Source organism: Haliotis asinina, chromosome 6, assembly GCF_037392515.1.
Source record: "Haliotis asinina isolate JCU_RB_2024 chromosome 6, JCU_Hal_asi_v2, whole genome shotgun sequence".
In the NCBI taxonomy this organism is placed as follows: domain Eukaryota; kingdom Metazoa; phylum Mollusca; class Gastropoda; order Lepetellida; family Haliotidae; genus Haliotis; species Haliotis asinina.
This window is the reverse complement of record NC_090285.1, coordinates 45,185,742-45,204,005: the sequence shown is the minus strand read 5'-3', so window position 1 is coordinate 45,204,005 and position 18,264 is coordinate 45,185,742. Positions and strand designations below refer to the sequence as shown.

The window sequence follows — 18,264 nt, the reverse complement described above, 5'->3', positions numbered from 1 at the left end:
CTGTCCTTCCCAAACATGGCCATAATTGCTACAACACTGAACATGTGGGTTGTCATAACTATAAATAATTCCTGAAATACACTCATGGAAATGAATAAGGGATCACATGAAAGTACAAGTGCTTCTTTATTTATTTCCAGAATTTCACCACAGTGCGATACAAAGCTTGTGAAGAAACCTGGAAAAAAAATAAAGAGCACTTGTACTTTCATGTGTTCTCTCATTTGTTTCCAAGAGTATATAGGCAGCGGGGTAGCGTAGTAGTTAGTTTTCTCGTCATGCCAAAAGACCAGGGTTTTGATTCCCCACGTGGGTACAGTTTGTCATGTCTGTTTCCGGTATCCCCCATTCTATTGTTACATCGACAGAGATATCTACCATTCTACAATTTGCAAGATCGTCACCGTGGATTAATATTGGCATCTAATAAGCTTGTATAAATTAGTTGTTTCTTAGTGTTACTTACAATTGTTCTCACTTCAGTGTCTGAAGCGACTACCAGATGAGAGCAGGGCTGATGAGAACATGGTGGTGTCGCTATGGAGACACGAGATACAGCGCATCATGAAGGACCGCATCAGTCGCACCGCTGACAAGAACTGGTTTGATGACACACTGGAGAAGTCTATCCAGGAGGTAGGACCAGAATATTACTGTTGTTGGTCAGGAAAATATTCTTTTGGATAGTGATCATAGTGAAGTGATGTATTTAAATGTTACCTCATTGTCCTGTTTGTAGACTTGGCCCAAGCTGGAAGGACCACTCCATGAAAACTTTGTAACTTTCCCAGTTGATGCCAGGATGTACCAGAGACCAGTCACATCTCTTGGGACAAAGCAGATTAAGGTCAGTCTCCAGAAGACTCCAAGAGTGAGAAACAACAAAACTACATAGATTTCGAATCTTGTCAGTTCCATCATGTTTGAAATTATGAAGGGACTCTGTTGTTATTGATGTTTATTTCTGCAGGATTTGAACTTAAGGATACTCTCAACATTTTACATTGAAAAGTGTTGAATAGAGTTGTGGCATAGAGCCCTTAACTTACATTATGAATTTAAAATGTTCTGGGTTATCATGTTTTCATAGTTCTTAGCATGCATGTCTAGTTCCCCATGGAGGTTTTCACTTGATGGTGTAAGGACAGAATATGTGTGATTCCATTGATATTGATAGTCTTTCATTTATACATAGTAATCTGTAGTTTAAGACCTATAGGGTACCAATGATAGAAGAGAGCTTGATGAAGATCCTGAAGTCACTGTATACCTACATCAATGATGGTTTTAGTTGTAAGGTTTTACTTCATCTGAATCCATCTTGACTGCTTTCATATCAGGAACAGAATGCCTCTTTTAGCCTCTGACTGTGTTGCAGTCTTTTCACATTTTGGTTGTATTTCATCAAGCATTTCTGAAAGGATATATCATGCTTTAATCAATACCACAGGTAATGCTTCAGCCCATTGAGAACCTTCGAGATTTGCACAGTTGCCTCAATGCCCATCTGACCCGCTACAATGAAGAATTTGGCAACGTCAGACTCAACATCATGTTGTCTGACTTCATCATCTCCCATGTTGTCAGGATGCATCGAGTCATCAGCTTCCATCACGGGTCAGTAACATCGGACATTGGTTCAAGTTTATTACAGGCTACATGTACTTGATATATCAATGTACACAACATTTCCTGGTTTATAGAGCCTCTGATATTTTGAAATTACTATCAAAACTGCAAATGTCATTCAATTCTGAATCAGTTTATTTTGTAATTCACTATAAACAAACAAAAATCCAATAAGATATAAACTTTGAAAATAATGGGCCCATCTGCTAATCAGTGATATCAGTATGACTGGCGTAAGGCTATATCAAGGTATGGGATGTTTAGCAAAGTAGGTCCTAGATTTTTGCAAATGGCAAACCTATTACTATTTGAATTATCATCTTGATTTCAACTGATTTGAACCTTGTGTTGATGTAACCAGTGGCAACCTGTTGCTGATCGGCGCTGTAGGCTCGCATCTGGCCACACTGTGCCGCCTGGCCCTGCATGTAGCAGACATCCCTATACACAAGGTGGATACAGCCAAGCAGAGCAACTTCTTTGATGGGCTACGGTCTGCCATCAGACTCAGTGGATCAGAGGGCAAGATCATCACACTCATGTTCACTGTAAGTAGGTGGGAATAGCTGCTTAAGTAGTTTGGAATAGCTGTTGAACCCTTGATGGAACTAGAGTGGGGGCTTCCCTGTACTCCTTCCTTATTCTTTGGACATGATGTGACATGACTTCTTGAACCAAGCAGTTAAAACTCCAGATTCCTGGATTTGCCTCTGTCACAATTGTTATATTGCATCTTTGAGGAGGTTAAATCAATACAGATAAGACATGGAAACAGTATTATGTAATATTTTAATTTCTTCTCTGACCATGGTGTCATAGTGTTGTTCTAAAGCAGCTCCATCACACTAGCGGAAACCAAACATGTCCTATCAATGCAAATTATATCACTAGAGTATTGACTCCTTTATGTCTTGTTCCCTCCTGCTGGTAAGGACGTCAGTAGACAGTTTGTACATTACTGTATATCCAAGCTTGTTTGACATCTATATCTTGTTGTGTTGTGTTGCAGTCCCGAGACCTGGCTGACCCAGTATACCTCGATGCCATCAACAGTCTCCTGGTCAGTGGGGAGTACCCTCATCTCTTCTCTAACGATGAAATGGATGGACTGCTACAAGTAGGTTTCTCTCACATCTTCATAACTTTTCCACTGTAATGACTCCCCTTTTGTTTGTTCGGAGACCAAAGTACAGTTGGATCACACAATCCATGGCTTCTATGAAAATCAGCTATCTGTTTTGTGTTGTTCTCAGGCTATCCACCCTGCCATGAAGCGTGAGTTCCCCAGTATGTCCGTGGACCCCATGAAGTTCTTTGTGTCGAGGGTGAAGAGCAACCTCCACATTATCATCTGTCTGCCACCAGGCCACCCTCTCATCAGGAACGCTTCACAGTGAGTAGTACAACACTTGAGTAACTTGTTTACAGTTTTGTGTATTATTGATGTTGATGTATTCAGTACACAGAAATCTGATACCTTTACTCATTTGCACCAAAAATTCAGATACCTTGCTGTTTATCAAGTTCAGTTGATACAACCATTTATGGAGTTACAGTGGAAGCTGTCAAAACCATCATTTGTCCAATCCGGCAAGTTGTCAACACTGGCATAAAATCTCAGTCCCATCTGTGACTTGTACATTTATCATCAGCTCTACAATCCAACATGTTGTCTAAACTGGATTATTTCTTCAGTCCCGATGAGTGCCAGTTTTAGACAGCTTCCAGTGTACTTGAATGCAGCAAAGGATCTGATTTTAATGAAATTGTGTGAAGCCTTGCTATTTTTTACAATTTCATTACATTTTGTCTAGACTTTTCCTCGGCTATCAAGTGATCATTTTGAACATATACTGGCCATATTATCCAAACTTGTTTTTCTACAAGTTATTCCTTACCAATTATTTCTTCAGCCCCAAGTGAAGTGTTATCTCCCCTTGGTACACTGTGTATTTCTGTGTTCGCCCCAAGAATTGGCCCCTGCATCCTTTGCTTTTTGTAGGAGCAGAACTATAAGAGATTGATAAAAAAGTAAACAAAATGATGGATGGTCAGTCTAAGTGAATGGTTGGGAGTCAGTGTATTCTGACTGCTGATACATTCAGTCACTTCTTTGTCCAGGCTTGATAGTTTGCAAGCTGCTTACTAATGCTGTCAACTCCATGTGTGTTGTAGCCAGTACCCAGGCCTACTGAGTGGCTGTCAGATCAACTGGATGTGTGACTGGCCTCAAGAGTCCTTGTTGGGAGATGCTAACTACTTCATAACTAAACACAGACTCACTGAAGAGTTTGAGGACCTCAGGTTAGTGACTGCTGCTGCTGCCGTTTGAATTGGCAACTTCTCTCGACTGTGAATATGCAAGATAAACTCTCAAAGTTGTCCATGGTCTCAGTGGAATTCACTGTATTTGTACAGTGTGAAGTTTGTTTTGCTTTTACAACGTGGAGCTACAGAGTTGTCATGCATTTCTTTCACATTATAGTCAGTGACTTTTTTCTCCTCTGCAGTGACAACGTGACAACCTGCCTGGCCAACATCCACAGCTTTGTGCTGCGGGACTGTAAGCAGATGCCATGGGCTGGGGAGCTGAGTCCTGAGATCAGCCTCAACACTGTGAAGGTCACGGAGAAGAAGAAAGACCAGCTTAAGGTTATGACACTCAAGGTGCCTAACCTGCCATACTCCAAGACAATCCTACATGAGAGAATCAAGTGAGTGGTTCAGTGCCTGAAGGACACTTTAGTGACACTTCGAAGATATTCCTATGCTCTTTGTTGGTAGATTTGTAGTGGGACCTAAACACTTCTCTATCACTTCATTTGAGACTTAAAGTTAGCTCTTTTGGACAATTGGAAAGCTGATTTATCATCATCATGAAAACAAATGTCTGTGTTTCTTTGTGATTTGTAAGTTGAATGCTGTAGAACTGCTCCCAAGGTCCAAATTAGAATTGGTCTACATCAGTCCATGCTTATTGTAACACCAAGTGGTCAGACTCACTGACTTGTTTTGCCTTGGACTCCTAAAACATCTCACAACAAAAAATGCATCAAAATATTGTTTGACAACAGACTGCAGCATCGAGACACCAGTGTACCGGCTAAGAACGAGGTGTTTGTAGGCCCGACCACATACCGACGATTTATGGACTGCTTTCACTACCTCTACACCCACAAGGCTGCTGACAGGACGGAAGTGGTGGAGAAGCTAAAGTAAGTCACTGGGGATGATGCTACATCTTTGTGGCTGGTTGCTATGGTGCGTACTTGTCAGCATCGGAAGGGTTATTACCTTGACAAACCACTGGGGACATATTAGCATATTTGATAGGGTGGTCATTTTTTATCAAACATCATAAGCTCATCTGTCTTGGAAACTTTCTCAAGTTTGTCAGGCTGGGAATGCTCTTCACATACCCCTGCTTGTTTTACGAGGCCGCTAACAGAATTGGATGGTCAGGGAGCTGTCATAGCATCAAAGTTACTGGGAGGGATGCTCATGAACAAACTCAGTGGATTGTCTGTCCAGGACATGAATTTATAGGTGGAATATTTCATTGTGTGACATAAAACAATAACCAAACAAACAAACAAACTGAAACCAGAACTATGGTCACTGTTGATGTTTTTGCCAAGGATATTTGCCTTGCTATGGGTTCAAAACAATAATGTGCTTGGCAACAAACTCCTCTCATCTTTTTTGCTGTTAACAATCTGATAATGGTATGGCCTCTTACATGTTTGCAGGAAGCTTTTGTCCACTCTGGACCAGACCCGATCTGATGCCAAGAAGATGAAGAAGGCCATCAAGACAAAGACCAGCCAGTTTGAGGAAGCCAAAAAGGTGACTGCTGACCTTCTGAACCAACTCACATACAAGGCCACGACCCTAGAGAAGCTAAAGGCCAAGGTTGGCCTCAGCAAATCTTTAGATGCCTACCTTCATCTCAATGAATTCGAGGAAGATGAAGAGGAAGAAGATGAACTTCTCAAACAAGGTGATGATGTGTTTTCTTCTTTTATGCCAGAAGAGTTCGTGTAAAGTAAGTACAAGGTCAAGGCCAGCATTTAGGGCTTCAATACAATTGTATTCTTGTCAGCTTCTGATTCTTGCTTACTTCTACTTACAGTAAACATAACAAGGTTCATCTGAACATGTCAAGTATATTCATATCACAGGTCAAGGTCACTTTTAAGGGAACTGTGTCTTTTTTCCACAAGGATATTAGACCAAGGGCTTTGATGATTCTCTTTCAAAATATGTGACATCTATTTATGAGATGTATGTATTCTGTGCCTCAGAAGAGTGGGATGACTATGACGTGGAGTTTGACAAGATGCGAGAGGCAACACTGAAGACGAGGCAGGTACAGGCTAAGGAGGAGTATGGCCAGGCCCAGAAGACACTAGAGGAGTGTCGACGCAGTCTGGAGGACTCTCGACAACAGGTCATTACGATGCACATATAATGATAAATAGACAAATATGTTCTATATTCAGAGTATATATGCTAAATGTCATCCTGTCGATGATCGGTATTAATCCTTTTGTACTTGGAATCTTGTTGCATTGGAAGGAGGAATGAGATGCTGGGAGTATTTTTGGTGGAAGGTCTGTCATACTGTAACTTGTAAGTGAATGTTTTGCAAATATTCATTACAACTCAATTGCTTGATGTTGCATATGGCTCAGAGAAGGCTACCAATAGTAAGGCTGAGGGAGAGTATGTGTCCTATGTCCGGACATTCATGTGGCTAAAATATATTTTGTCCAGACCTCTGTTATTGGTTCACCCAGATATAACTGTCAGACAACATTCTTCCAGCTTTACTTTTCAATTCCTGTGAGAATCAAGAGATAAGTATTAACCAATCTGGTGTGCAGGTGATATACTGGAGGACAAAGGTGGACCGGCAATGTATCGAGCGTCTCAGGGCGTTTGCCAACCCACCAACGTTGGTGGGTCAGGTGATGGAGATGGTGATGATGCTGATTGGGAAGCGACTGCCGTCACAGAGGATACAGGACCTCTCTCCCCTGAAGGAGGACATGTCCAGTAGGATGTCATCAAGCTCTTCCAGCACCAAGTTCATCATCAAGAAGTGTAAGTAGAGTTTATTGACTCCATGGGATAAACACAGGCTCTTTGGGAGAGGACAGTCTTAAGTTGGATAACTGGTGCACACATCATTTCATTTGTTAATAAAATATGTTTAAAAGAAACAAAACAGAGGGTCTGCTGACATGCAGAAGAAAATAAAGCCATACTTTCAATGAATGTCTGTTCAAACATTAAAGTGAGATAAAAATAGTTACATAATACAAACTTACATTGTAACATAAACCTCCATTAACCTTGTAGTGGGAATGGCAATATGGCTGTGATGGATTATTTTTTCAACCCCTTCCTTCAAATGATAAAAAGTTTACAAATATTTTACTCCAGTGTGATACCTGTGTTTGTGATCAAGGTATTGAGTTGTTTTCTGTTTCTCAGAGTCAAACAGAAAACACCATCTGTAATTGTATGTAAGTGAAGCTACTCGACTATATTGTTGTGGGAATTTTTAAGTTAAAGATATGTTCTTTCCTAAATATTTAGCTGCTGAAGTTCCTATTCCTAAGAAGCCATCATCAGGTTTGAGTTTACTGACATGCAGTGAACATTAATACGTGTATATACTTATGACTTTGCGTCTTGTATTTAGCATTGGTTTATTGTGTTACTTATAACATGTCCTGTTGGTGTTATGAAGATACTGCAAAATATGCTTGTTTGTGTGAACTGAACATGATGACCTAGCTTGATATGTAAGTGTATGCTATGTACATGTGTTCGTTTGACTTTACCTTTGTCTCTGATGTGTCTGTTGATCTGTGCTGTCTTAATGTCTCTGACTCAGTCTTTTTGTCAATGTTTATTTAGTTGTGTGGTGAGACTTGATTCCAGACCAATTTTCAGTGGTGCAAAATGTTGGACTTAATCTATGCCATCTGAACTAATTCTGAATTATTTGGGCAGTATTGCATACCTCCACTTTTTAAGCTTCTCTAGTTTTTTGTCCTGAAAGAGATCGCAGTGCTATGACAGCTGTAAGTGTATGTTAGAGGATGGGAGTTACGATCACCTTAGCATAATGATCTCATTGAGGAATGGGCCCAGGATTTGAATCCCAGATTCCCCCATTTTGTCTGCCAGCAAAGTTTTAAGTGGAAACATCAACAACTTGCATGGCTGAAAACAGTCCAAAATGAACCCCTCCCCCAAATCCTGCCTGTTACCAGATATCGGCGTACTCATTCTCTGTGACTTTCACATTGTGTGATGCTAAGTGTTAATCTGCCTTGAAGTATAGGACCCGTGAAGGTCCCGAGGTAGAATAGGCCTTCAGCAACCCATGCTTGCCATAAAAGGTGACTATGCTTGTCGTAAGAGGCGACTAACGGGATCGGGTGGTCAGACTAGCTGACTTGGTTGACACATGTCATCGGTTCCCCGTTGCGCAGACCGATGCTCATGTTGTTGATCACTGGATTGTCTGGTCCAGACTCGATTATTTACAGACCGTCGCCATATAGCTGGAATATTGCTAAGTGCGACGTAAAACTAAACTCACTCACTCACTCACTCACTTGAAGTATAGTTTGATATAAATAATTGATCAGTAATGTCCTCTTTGGTGAGTTGTTTGAGAGTGTGCAGTTTTACTCTTGTATTCTTTTGCAGTGTTATTAATTAGGTGTAATTGTAAGGATCCAGGATGTTTCCTTTTACAGTATTTGATTCTATGGCCTACTTTCTATGTTAAACTTTCAGCAAGTAGGCTTATGATAGGATTTGATATTTTCTGATTCTAAAATATGACCCAGGCCAGTAGCTTTGTGTTGGTTTCTAAATTGAACAATCTGTGAAAACCATTGACATAGTTTGCTGTGGAATGTATTTGCTATAAACAGGAAAAAAACCAATTTGTATGGATAGTCAATTTATTTATTGCAATGTGTGGGACATTTGAGAGTAGCTACGATCACTATTATCAAACAAGTGACAAAGGTATTAGTACCTACACTCAAACATCATGCTCATTGCAATAGAGAGGCTGACAATCCATAGAACTTAGTTTTCCTTCACCTGAACAACTTATTTACATTTTGATTTTCTATTGATCATCTGATGATTAGTGGCAGAGTCTCTGAGTTGGTGTACAGTTTTGGTGGACAGAGTGGTGATATGTTTGAAGACTTTAGACTTATAAGCACCATAACCTTTCATGCTGGATACACCCAAACTGTATAGAAACATACAGACTTGTATCACTTTTAGTTGACTGGGACAGATGTAACTGAAGCAGTCTCCTTTAAGACTTCTGCACAAACTCGGCTCTTCATGTAATTTAGTATTTAGTGTTATTCTTACCTGAGGCTAATGTCACAGACTGATGAAGAGCTGTTAGAAACCGCATAAAATGCTATTCATTCTCTAAAGCTTTTTTTATATTTGTTCCATACGTTAATGATTATTTGTTTCAGCAGCTAAGATAAAGGATGGGGAAAGGTTTGACAAGACCCAGTGGAAACAGATGCAGCTGACGATGAGTGACTCCCCCAAGTTTGTAGACATGCTGCACAACGTATCCTGGGAAGATGGGTTGCCAGAGGATGTGCTCACAGGTAATACTGTCATTGTAGACTGAACTGTGATAAGTCCTCCTTCAGGTGTTAGAGGAGCTGGTATTGTTGGTGCATTTGGAGTCTAGAGGTTTAATGGTTCAGTGATTGAAAAACTGGCATAGTGATAACTATACTGTCTTTTGAACTCTCTTTATTTGTGAATTGCCAGAACAACTGCAGAAGATTTCAATAAACAACATTCTAGAACAGGGGAACTGTGCAATAAGTTTGGAACATGTAACTGATGTAAGTATTTGCTTTAAGAAATCACATTATGAGTGGAAAATATTTAATTATTGTATATATTATAGCAAAGGTAATTTTCTTTAAAGAGCAATGTGCAAGAAAACATGCATTCTGAAACAGTACATATACAACTAATCTGTCGTGTTTCTGTTTCTTTGTTCAGCTGTTGAGAGTTATCTGGCTGTCAGCAAGGAAGGTCAACTTGGGGTCACAGGGGAGGGAACTCTGCTTGACAATGCTGCTGGTAACTCTTTTATTGGTCTTCATGCTAATCTTTACAATCTGATTTTATTCTTTATTTATATGTTTTTGCATCCCTAAAATTGATGAAATATGCACTTCATTATTAATATCCTTCTGGTTTGATTAAGAAAATAAATGTGCAAAAACAAGTTGTTTTGAGCAAATGGATGCAATGCGCAAAAACTGAGGCAAGTATTTATGATTCTGTGTGCAAGAAATTCCCAAACAAAGGTAGTAATGAAGCAGAGTGTTCACTCATGTCACAGAAGATCTGAATTCAGTTGCTATTGTTAATACTGTGACAGTTCATGTCCCAACCACAAGTTGTTACTTAAGATCACTGCAAGAACTAACTTGACATATTGTTTTGCTACTTACCTTTATGCATGGATGGTGCAATTATTTAGGGGTGTTTCTGTACAGAGTTGCTCATCACCCCAGAGTTCTGGGTTTGATTCCCCGCACTGTGTACACTGTGTGAGGCCCATATTCTGGTGTCAACTGCCATAATATTGCTGTAATATTGCTGGAAGTGGCGTAAAACCTCACCCACTCTTTTGAACACTTCCATACTGTTTCCCATTCTGTCCACAGAGAAGACCTTCATGGCCGTGAAGAGGACTCCTTCTCCTGATGGCACTAAGGGTATTACCATCTCGGGTGCCAAGTACTCCAGTGAAGACTGTGCCACCCTGGTCCAGTACACCATTGCCATTGTGGAGTACACACGCCTCTGTGGTCCACTCAGGGCAGCAATGGAGAAGCTGAGTGAACTTGAACGAGAGATTGAAGAGAATGAAAGACTGCAGCGGCAGCAGGAAGAAGAAGTAAGTGTCTGGGAGGGAGGGATGGTAGAAACAAGGTTTAATCAAGACCCACTGTCTACACAACTCATGTAACCGAAGTTTGGTATGCTGTCAACAGGCTGATAATGATTTGATCCAAATGGACATTATTACAGACTGAGTCACTTTGAGGTCCCTCTCATGTTTGGCTGACACACTTTGATAGAATTGAGTTTATAGTGGCATTTTGACATATACTGAACAGCAAAAGATACGCAAGTTCTGATAAAAATGAAATCTCATGAAAGTAAGTGTTCATGTTTATCTCTTCTATTTAAAAACTTGACAGAAAAACAGTTGCTTTTCTTTTGCTGTTCAGTATATTTCAGTCATTGTAACAGAACTGAGGATCACTTGCCTTACGGCGGTCTACACAAGTGCATGAAAGGCAGCCTATTTTCAAAAGAGTTTACGGTTGAAAAGCAGCCTGTATTCAAAGAGTATACCTTGCTATTAACTAGTTTTGATAAACCTAGATTAAACCTTGTTAAATTTGAATGATTGATTTGCTGTGAGTGGTAGGTACTTGTAGAAAGCACCAGATGCAAATGTTATGGAACAAATTATATCAAAGTCGTAGTTAATTGAAGTCTACAAAGAAACATTTGTTCCATAATACCACCAACTCCTCATCTCATGACTAAATGTATGCACTAATTAATAATGAAGAATATACATATTTTTCTTGTTACAAGAAAGACATTTTACGGACTCTTATGGCAAGGAATATCATTTAACTCACACATTGCTATATTTTCCTGAAACCAGGCAAGGATAAGACGAGAGGTAAACTGAATGTGTACAAAGCTCATGTAACCAGTTTATTAATTTGCATATATTTTTTTTACTTTTTATATTAAAACATTTACAGCAAAATAATGTCTTCCAGTGCTTTTGACATGTTTATCAAACTCTTTGTAGAAGACTGTCCATTGTTTTTGTAGCTTTCTCTGTGAACTCATTCTTTTTAGAACAATAACCGTCATTTGCCTTGTTCTCTTGCTTTGTAAGTATGTAAACTGTTTTAGCAACAAATCTGTTTTCTTTCTCTCTTTTCTTATTTTATTCCTTTTTACTAAAGTTGAATTTATTCATAATCATGAATATTTTCATGCTTGTGTAGTCCAACATTCTTGAAATATTGTCTTTTTCCCCATGTGTAAAATACCATAGGTATTTGTTTTTCAGTGTCAGTACTTTGACTATTCACAGTCTGATTTGGTTAATGACTTTTTAAATGTAAATTTTTCACTGAAAAATAAGGATTAATGAGCTTTATTGAAGATGTTAGCTGTAGCTAAGTTTGCGTTGTCTGAATTAAACAAACGTTCGAGCTGTATTACAGTGTGTTGGAGATCGATGATTGATGATGTTTAACACCATGACTAACCAGGGGAACAGCAGTGATTGGATTTAACATCTAAAACAACCAACTTATCATATACATTTGTTTATTTCAGCAAGCCAGCCAGGTATATTTCATATAGACTAGTTTAACCCCAACTGATTTTATCAAGATTCCTTAATAGTGCTAACAGCAAATAATCTTTTGTTGAGAGTGTGTCCTGTACATAACATCGTGTTGACACAGTTGTGTTCACTGAATCACAGTTAGCTGTACACTTGCAGATATTGCAGTTGCTCAAGTGTTGGATCCCGTTTCACAAAGCTATCATAGTGCTATGACTGTTGTAAGTGTATGCTACAGTATAGGAAGGTATGATTGCTACCAAGAAAGTTCTGAGAACTTAGGCTTATGAGAGCTTTGTGAAATGGAACTCTGTTACTGAAGATTCTGCAGTTTGCAGTATAGAGTTATCTCCCTTAGCAGTGTTAAGATATGCAGCTTATGTGTTTGAATCCATGATTTGTCATGATTCGGGTCTTTGGTCTGTCAGTGCCGCACCCGAGGGTTCATATGAATGGTAAATGCCAGTCTGCTATTCAGTGTTCTCTCCTTCATCATGATGCCCAGTGTCTTGAAATATATAAGAGGTGTTTAAACCAGATCCCTCACGTTTTGTTGATCTCAGTGTTGACAAGTGATGTGCATCATGATACACTGCATGTGATGTTCTAACATGCTTAAGCTGACTTGCTTGAGAGGCATATTTTAGAAGTTGGAAGTCAGTAGGATAACTGTATATGGATGACAACTTCTTTAATACTGGAACACGACGTTTCGATACAGGTTCTTGTATCGTTTTCAAAGTGTAAATGATACAGGGAGAGAACAGGCGATATATATACATAAACTAATTAACAAGTGATGATAAAGACAAAGGGTTACCAATGGATACAAGGATAACATGGAAGCCAGTAGTGCACAGAGCCTAGTATAAATACAAGTTAACAATGTGATGATAACTAAGTAAGCTAGTGAGGTACACAGAGTGGGTTGTTTGTACAGTAGGCTAGAGTGGTTTGATGAACTCATCGTAAGCTGTGGGGATGGGGTAACCTTGGTCTCTGTTAATCAGGGGCGGTATCTTTTGATGATTGCTTCAGTTATTTTCCTTTTGGTAAAGTCTGATTGGTTCTTTGAGAGGATGGTGTAGTCAGTCCAGTTGATTTGGTGATCGGGATGGGCCGCTATGTGATCTGACATTGCTGATTTCTGGTCCGATTTGATGGTAGATTTCCGATGTTCCTTGATTCTGGTTTCGACAGGCCTGGATGTTTCTCCTATGTATGAGTGCCCACAATTGCAGTCAATTTTGTAGATTACATCCTTGGGGTTGGGTTTTATGGCTTGCGGGTGTTTTCTTCCATTGGCCTGTAGGAGGATGTTGATGGTGACAGAGGTGGTGAAGGTGGTGTCTATTCCTGCTTGTTGCTTAAGAAGCCTGCTGATCTGGTGGGAGGGCTTGCCGATGTATGGGATGGAAATGTTTATTGGAGCTGATTCAGGTCGAGAGGGTTTGGTAGCAGGTGGCGATAAAGTTGCTGCAATTGTCCTGTTCACTAGCTGGGGTGGGTGATCATTAAGGTTGACAAAAACATCTCTGAGGTGGTTGATCTCCTCATGCAGTTTTATAGAACATACGTTCTTAGCTCTTCTTGTAAGTGTGGAGATAATACCTGACTTCCTCGTGGATGGTGGTTGGACTGATAGTGGACATACTGGTTGGTGTGGGTTGGTTTCCGGTATACTGTTGTCTGAAGCTGGTTAGAATGGTTGCGGGATACAAGGATGTCTAGGAATGGGATCTGGTTGTTGGTTTCTGCCTCCATGGTGAATTTGACTCTGGGATGTTGCTTGTTGAGGTGGTTAAGCAGCTCTAGGGGGTCGTTGTCAGGTTTCAGGACGACAAAAGTGTCATCCACCTTCCGATACCAGCACATAGGAGAAACATCCAGGCCTGTCGAAACCAGAATCAAGGAACATCGGAAATCTACCATCAAATCGGACCAGAAATCAGCAGTGTCAGATCACATAGCGGCCCATCCCGATCACCAAATCAACTGGACTGACTACACCATCCTCTCAAAGAACCAATCAGACTTTACCAAAAGGAAAATAACTGAAGCAATCATCAAAAGATACCGCCCCCTGATTAACAGAGACCAAGGTTACCCCATCCCCACAGCTTACGATGAGTTCATCAAACCACTCTAGCCTACTGTACAAACAACCCACTCTGTGTACCTCACTAGCTTACTTAGTTATCATCACATTGTTAACTTGTATTTATACTAGGCTCTGTGCACTATTGGCTTCCACGTTATCCTTTTATCCATTGTTAACCCTTTGTCTTTATCATCACTTGTTAATTAGTTTATGTATATATATCGCCTGTTCTCTCCCTGTATCATTTACACTTTGAAAACGATACAAGAACCTGTATTGAAACATTGTGTTCCAGTATTAAAGAAGTTGTCATCCATATACAGTTATCCTATATGCTTAAGCTGATATGATTACATGCATGTACTAACTATCAACAAGTCTCACCAGAGAGGGATAGTGTTAACCAGCTAACTATACATTTTGATAGTAGATACAAAACTGATGGCTTAAGAAATACTTGTGTCAAGCAATGGAAGGAAAGAAAGCATGATGTGATTATGTAATATTTGTTGCCATAGCTTTGTAAGCAAGGTTACTTTTCATCCAGATCTGATTTGTAGCTCTTAGAAATCTGTATTTGTTTTTCATCTCAATAAATCAACAGAAATCTTCTTGACAAAAGTCATCACCAAGTTGATTGTTCCTACCACTGTATATAATGTAAAATATAGCAAATCTGGCAAAATTTTAATTGAATCCATCAGTTACATTAATTAGATCATCACTGTGTTGAGAGTAGACTTAATCAGTACTTGTCAACAGTAGATGAGTTATACATTTCATTAGTGTGGTGGTGATCTAATTGTTGGTGTTCTCAGACAATACTTTAGCTTTATTTATTGGAATACAGTGTGTATCTCTAAGTTGGATAACATGCGCCCAATCCTTTCCTTATTGAATATGATATGTTTAAATCAAATCATAAGTGATTAGAAAAGGTTTTCAGATAAGACGTAATTTGGTTGTATTTTTTTGTCTTCTTGCTGCTGGTAGAAATGGGTTCATTTGAAAAAGGTTGGTCTTGTCATGTGATGCTGATAATATATCGATGAATGAAGCAATTAAACATATATAATCTCCATCTACTCATATCAGAAAGTCTGTTCAAAACGTTTTCCTGTTGTCATCATGAATTTTGTAACAGAACTTAGAACTATGTAAATTTTATTTTTAAGCAGAGTGAATAGATTTATACTTTGTGATGTACGATATGTTGTAACAGGCTTTAAACAAGATGCAGGTTGGTGTTGATGTGTTAGGTAGGAAGTGTTGTCTATCTCCTTCCTTGGTCATTGTAATGGGAGAGCAAATCAGTTCTTGTTCTTGGAGACTCTTAACCTAAAGGAACATAGAATACAGTAAAAGTGGTTTCATTTGTCTTTCATTTTTCAAACAAGCTCACATGCAGTTCAAGGTTTACCTTGCAGAAAGAGACCTTAGTGCTATTAAGACTTGTTGGTGTCAAGGTTGGAAAACATCCAGTCTAAGAGCTGATATCTGTTATTTATGTGATGGTAATCCAATCTGTCATTGTGTATTGTGAGATGTAAACATGGGGCGGTGACATGTAGTAGGTTGTGGGTGGTGTGATCCTTATGGGTGGTCTGATCCAGACATGTCCAGGATCTGTGTGAGGGTTCATTCTTCTTCTTTCCTCTCTCATCACTGGTGTTCGTCTGTGTTAGTGTGGGGTCTTGTAGGAGATTGTATCTCATGGAGCTGCTAGCTTAGTATGTGGATGTTGGTAGACTTTACTGTTGTGCAATACTGTTCTCATCAAGTCAGCCAGAGAGTAGCTGTCTTCTAGCTTTGTACATGAGGATCCAGAGATGGGTCTTGCAGAAAATCCATGTGCCCCTCGTTTTCATACCCTACTGGTCTCTCCATACTGTGTCTACTGTGTGTTTGTTCACATGTGATGATGATAGCAACCCCCTGTTTTAGTAAATCCTGGATCCACCTAGAGCATGTTGTGGTAGAACAGATTACTTTAGACTTATTTGAGCGCTTGCTAAAGTTCCATGTAAAGTTTAATACCCAAATTAATTGTAAGTTAAATGTGAGTAATAAAACTGCCAGTAAGATCAAAGCTGACAATAAGATCATAGAACTGCATTGTTTATGCTGTGTAGTGACTGCTATGGGATAGCATGTAGGGACAGATATTTTCATGTGACTGTCAAAACTTTGCAGAAAGTTAAATATAAGTGAGACTGAAATCTGATGGCCTCATGACTACCTGGAAGCCATGAATGTCAGACTGTACATAGGTCAGATTGTGTATTTCTTAATTTGTTGTTTGGTTGTGTAGCCGGACAAGGATGCTCACGAGACATCTGACGAGCCAGATGAGGACCTCAGTGAAGCAGACTTGCCCAGGGTCCAGGAGGTGGTCAACAAACTTCAGAGTCAGTTTGATCAGGCGGTTGTCCAGAAACATTCACTGGAGATGGAGCTGCAGTCTATGAATGAGAGGCTGAAGGCAGCTGTGGAGATGGTGGAGAGGTAGGACAGTGCATGTAATGACAGTGGAACCAGGACACTTGGAGAGATTCCTGTCTCCATCAGTAGATTGAGGTCATCATGTTTTTTGGTATTTTGTCTGAGTAATAAAGAATTATGATTGACACATATGTGTAACAAGTTTGGAAAGTATCCAGAAGTTTGATTTCTTTAGCACAGACTGATAATATGACTTTCTGCCAAAATTTGTTCAAGGATTTCAGCCTGAAGATTTAAATGATAGTGCACTTGCACAGCTTTGATTCACAGATATAAAAGAACAGCGCGAAAATCATCTTTTAAATGCACGATTTCAGTTTGTATACACATTGATTATCTTATTCATTGATTCAGCAAAGTGAAAATGTCTGATATTCCACTTGTGAATGAAATGTTATTAACCAAAGTCATTTGCAACCATAACCCATTGGTGTGCACACAAAATGTGACGTCACTTTGTTTCATGGATAAAGTAGTCAGTTACAATCTATCACTATGAATGACAGCCAGTTGCAGTAAGTATTGATTCCTAGGAGCGCAGATGATGAGATAAAAAATACCACTTTGTAATGTCAACAAGACTTAATTTACATGAAAGCATAGTAAGATACGCGATCCACAAATCAAAGTTATCCACAAATTTAAGTTAAGGTTCTTTTACTGTTTTCTAGTCTGATGTGTGCCGTGTTTCAGCATGAGGACCCAGGAGTCAATGTGGAGACAACATGTCAATGAGAATGACTGTAATGAGTTGTTGCTGGCCAACTGCATCACTGCTGCAGCCTTTCTCACATATGGTGGAGCTGTCAACATTGACACCAGGTGAGTTCTCATATGGACAATAGTAGTTTTGTGATCGTGAGAGTCAGTACAGCATTAGCAGGAAGCACTCATAAGATCTGAAACATGGAAAGCAGCAGTAGATCATTTATGCTATGGTTCTTTGGGACTTTAGGTTTTCACAGTATTTTGATTCCATTATATATTATGAAGGTTTGTTCGCAGTGTGACTCAGATTTGATGGAAATCATGCTGAGAAACTGACAGGTCCGAAACTTTAAAACAATGTATACAAGAAGCCCTTCTTCCTCTTTCGGAGAACCTTTGCGTCAATTGTGTTGCCAGGTTTAATCAGTTAGATAATTTAGAAAGCAAAAGTTAGTTGTGATTTGTCTTCTCAACTTCCCTGCATAGACACCTGATTGGATGAAAACCCAGCCAAGGGAGGTAATAAAATTATCAAGCCAACCAGTAGATGCATCCAGGGTATTGTGGAGACTTAAAGGAATATATATCCTGGAGATATCGAGGATGGCATGCATCTTTCTCACACAGTTTATTCTCAAATCATCTCCCATACATATTACCAGCATATGCAGATATCTGCAGAAAATATGTTGTTCACACAGTAGGACGTGATTTATGTGTTCCTGTAGGAAGCGGATGGGAGAATTCTTCATGCAAGTCTGTGAGCATCATGGTCTGCCTTTACATCGCAAGCTGCTCTTCAGGAACATGGAGCTCATCGAGTTCCTCTACACCCCAGTAAGTATAT

The 18,264-nt window shown here is 39.5% G+C and overlaps 1 protein-coding gene across 1 annotated transcript in view; it reads left to right on the top strand.

Moving 5' to 3' along the window:
* LOC137286414 (uncharacterized) overlaps window positions 1-18,264 on the top strand; it is a 92,704-nt gene that overhangs the window by 57,669 nt on the left and 16,771 nt on the right. Inside the window, exons 61-81 of the mRNA XM_067818267.1 lie at window positions 484-636; window positions 740-847; window positions 1,451-1,617; window positions 1,991-2,177; window positions 2,639-2,746; window positions 2,883-3,022; window positions 3,805-3,933; window positions 4,140-4,343; window positions 4,704-4,844; window positions 5,379-5,629; window positions 5,934-6,079; window positions 6,516-6,735; window positions 7,234-7,269; window positions 9,162-9,302; window positions 9,712-9,792; window positions 10,386-10,618; window positions 11,405-11,422; window positions 12,097-12,108; window positions 16,519-16,712; window positions 17,403-17,531; window positions 18,146-18,254. Coding sequence (XP_067674368.1) covers window positions 484-636; window positions 740-847; window positions 1,451-1,617; window positions 1,991-2,177; window positions 2,639-2,746; window positions 2,883-3,022; window positions 3,805-3,933; window positions 4,140-4,343; window positions 4,704-4,844; window positions 5,379-5,629; window positions 5,934-6,079; window positions 6,516-6,735; window positions 7,234-7,269; window positions 9,162-9,302; window positions 9,712-9,792; window positions 10,386-10,618; window positions 11,405-11,422; window positions 12,097-12,108; window positions 16,519-16,712; window positions 17,403-17,531; window positions 18,146-18,254 — 2,907 coding nt within the window. The remainder of the gene's footprint in view (window positions 1-483; window positions 637-739; window positions 848-1,450; window positions 1,618-1,990; window positions 2,178-2,638; window positions 2,747-2,882; window positions 3,023-3,804; window positions 3,934-4,139; window positions 4,344-4,703; window positions 4,845-5,378; window positions 5,630-5,933; window positions 6,080-6,515; window positions 6,736-7,233; window positions 7,270-9,161; window positions 9,303-9,711; window positions 9,793-10,385; window positions 10,619-11,404; window positions 11,423-12,096; window positions 12,109-16,518; window positions 16,713-17,402; window positions 17,532-18,145; window positions 18,255-18,264) is intronic.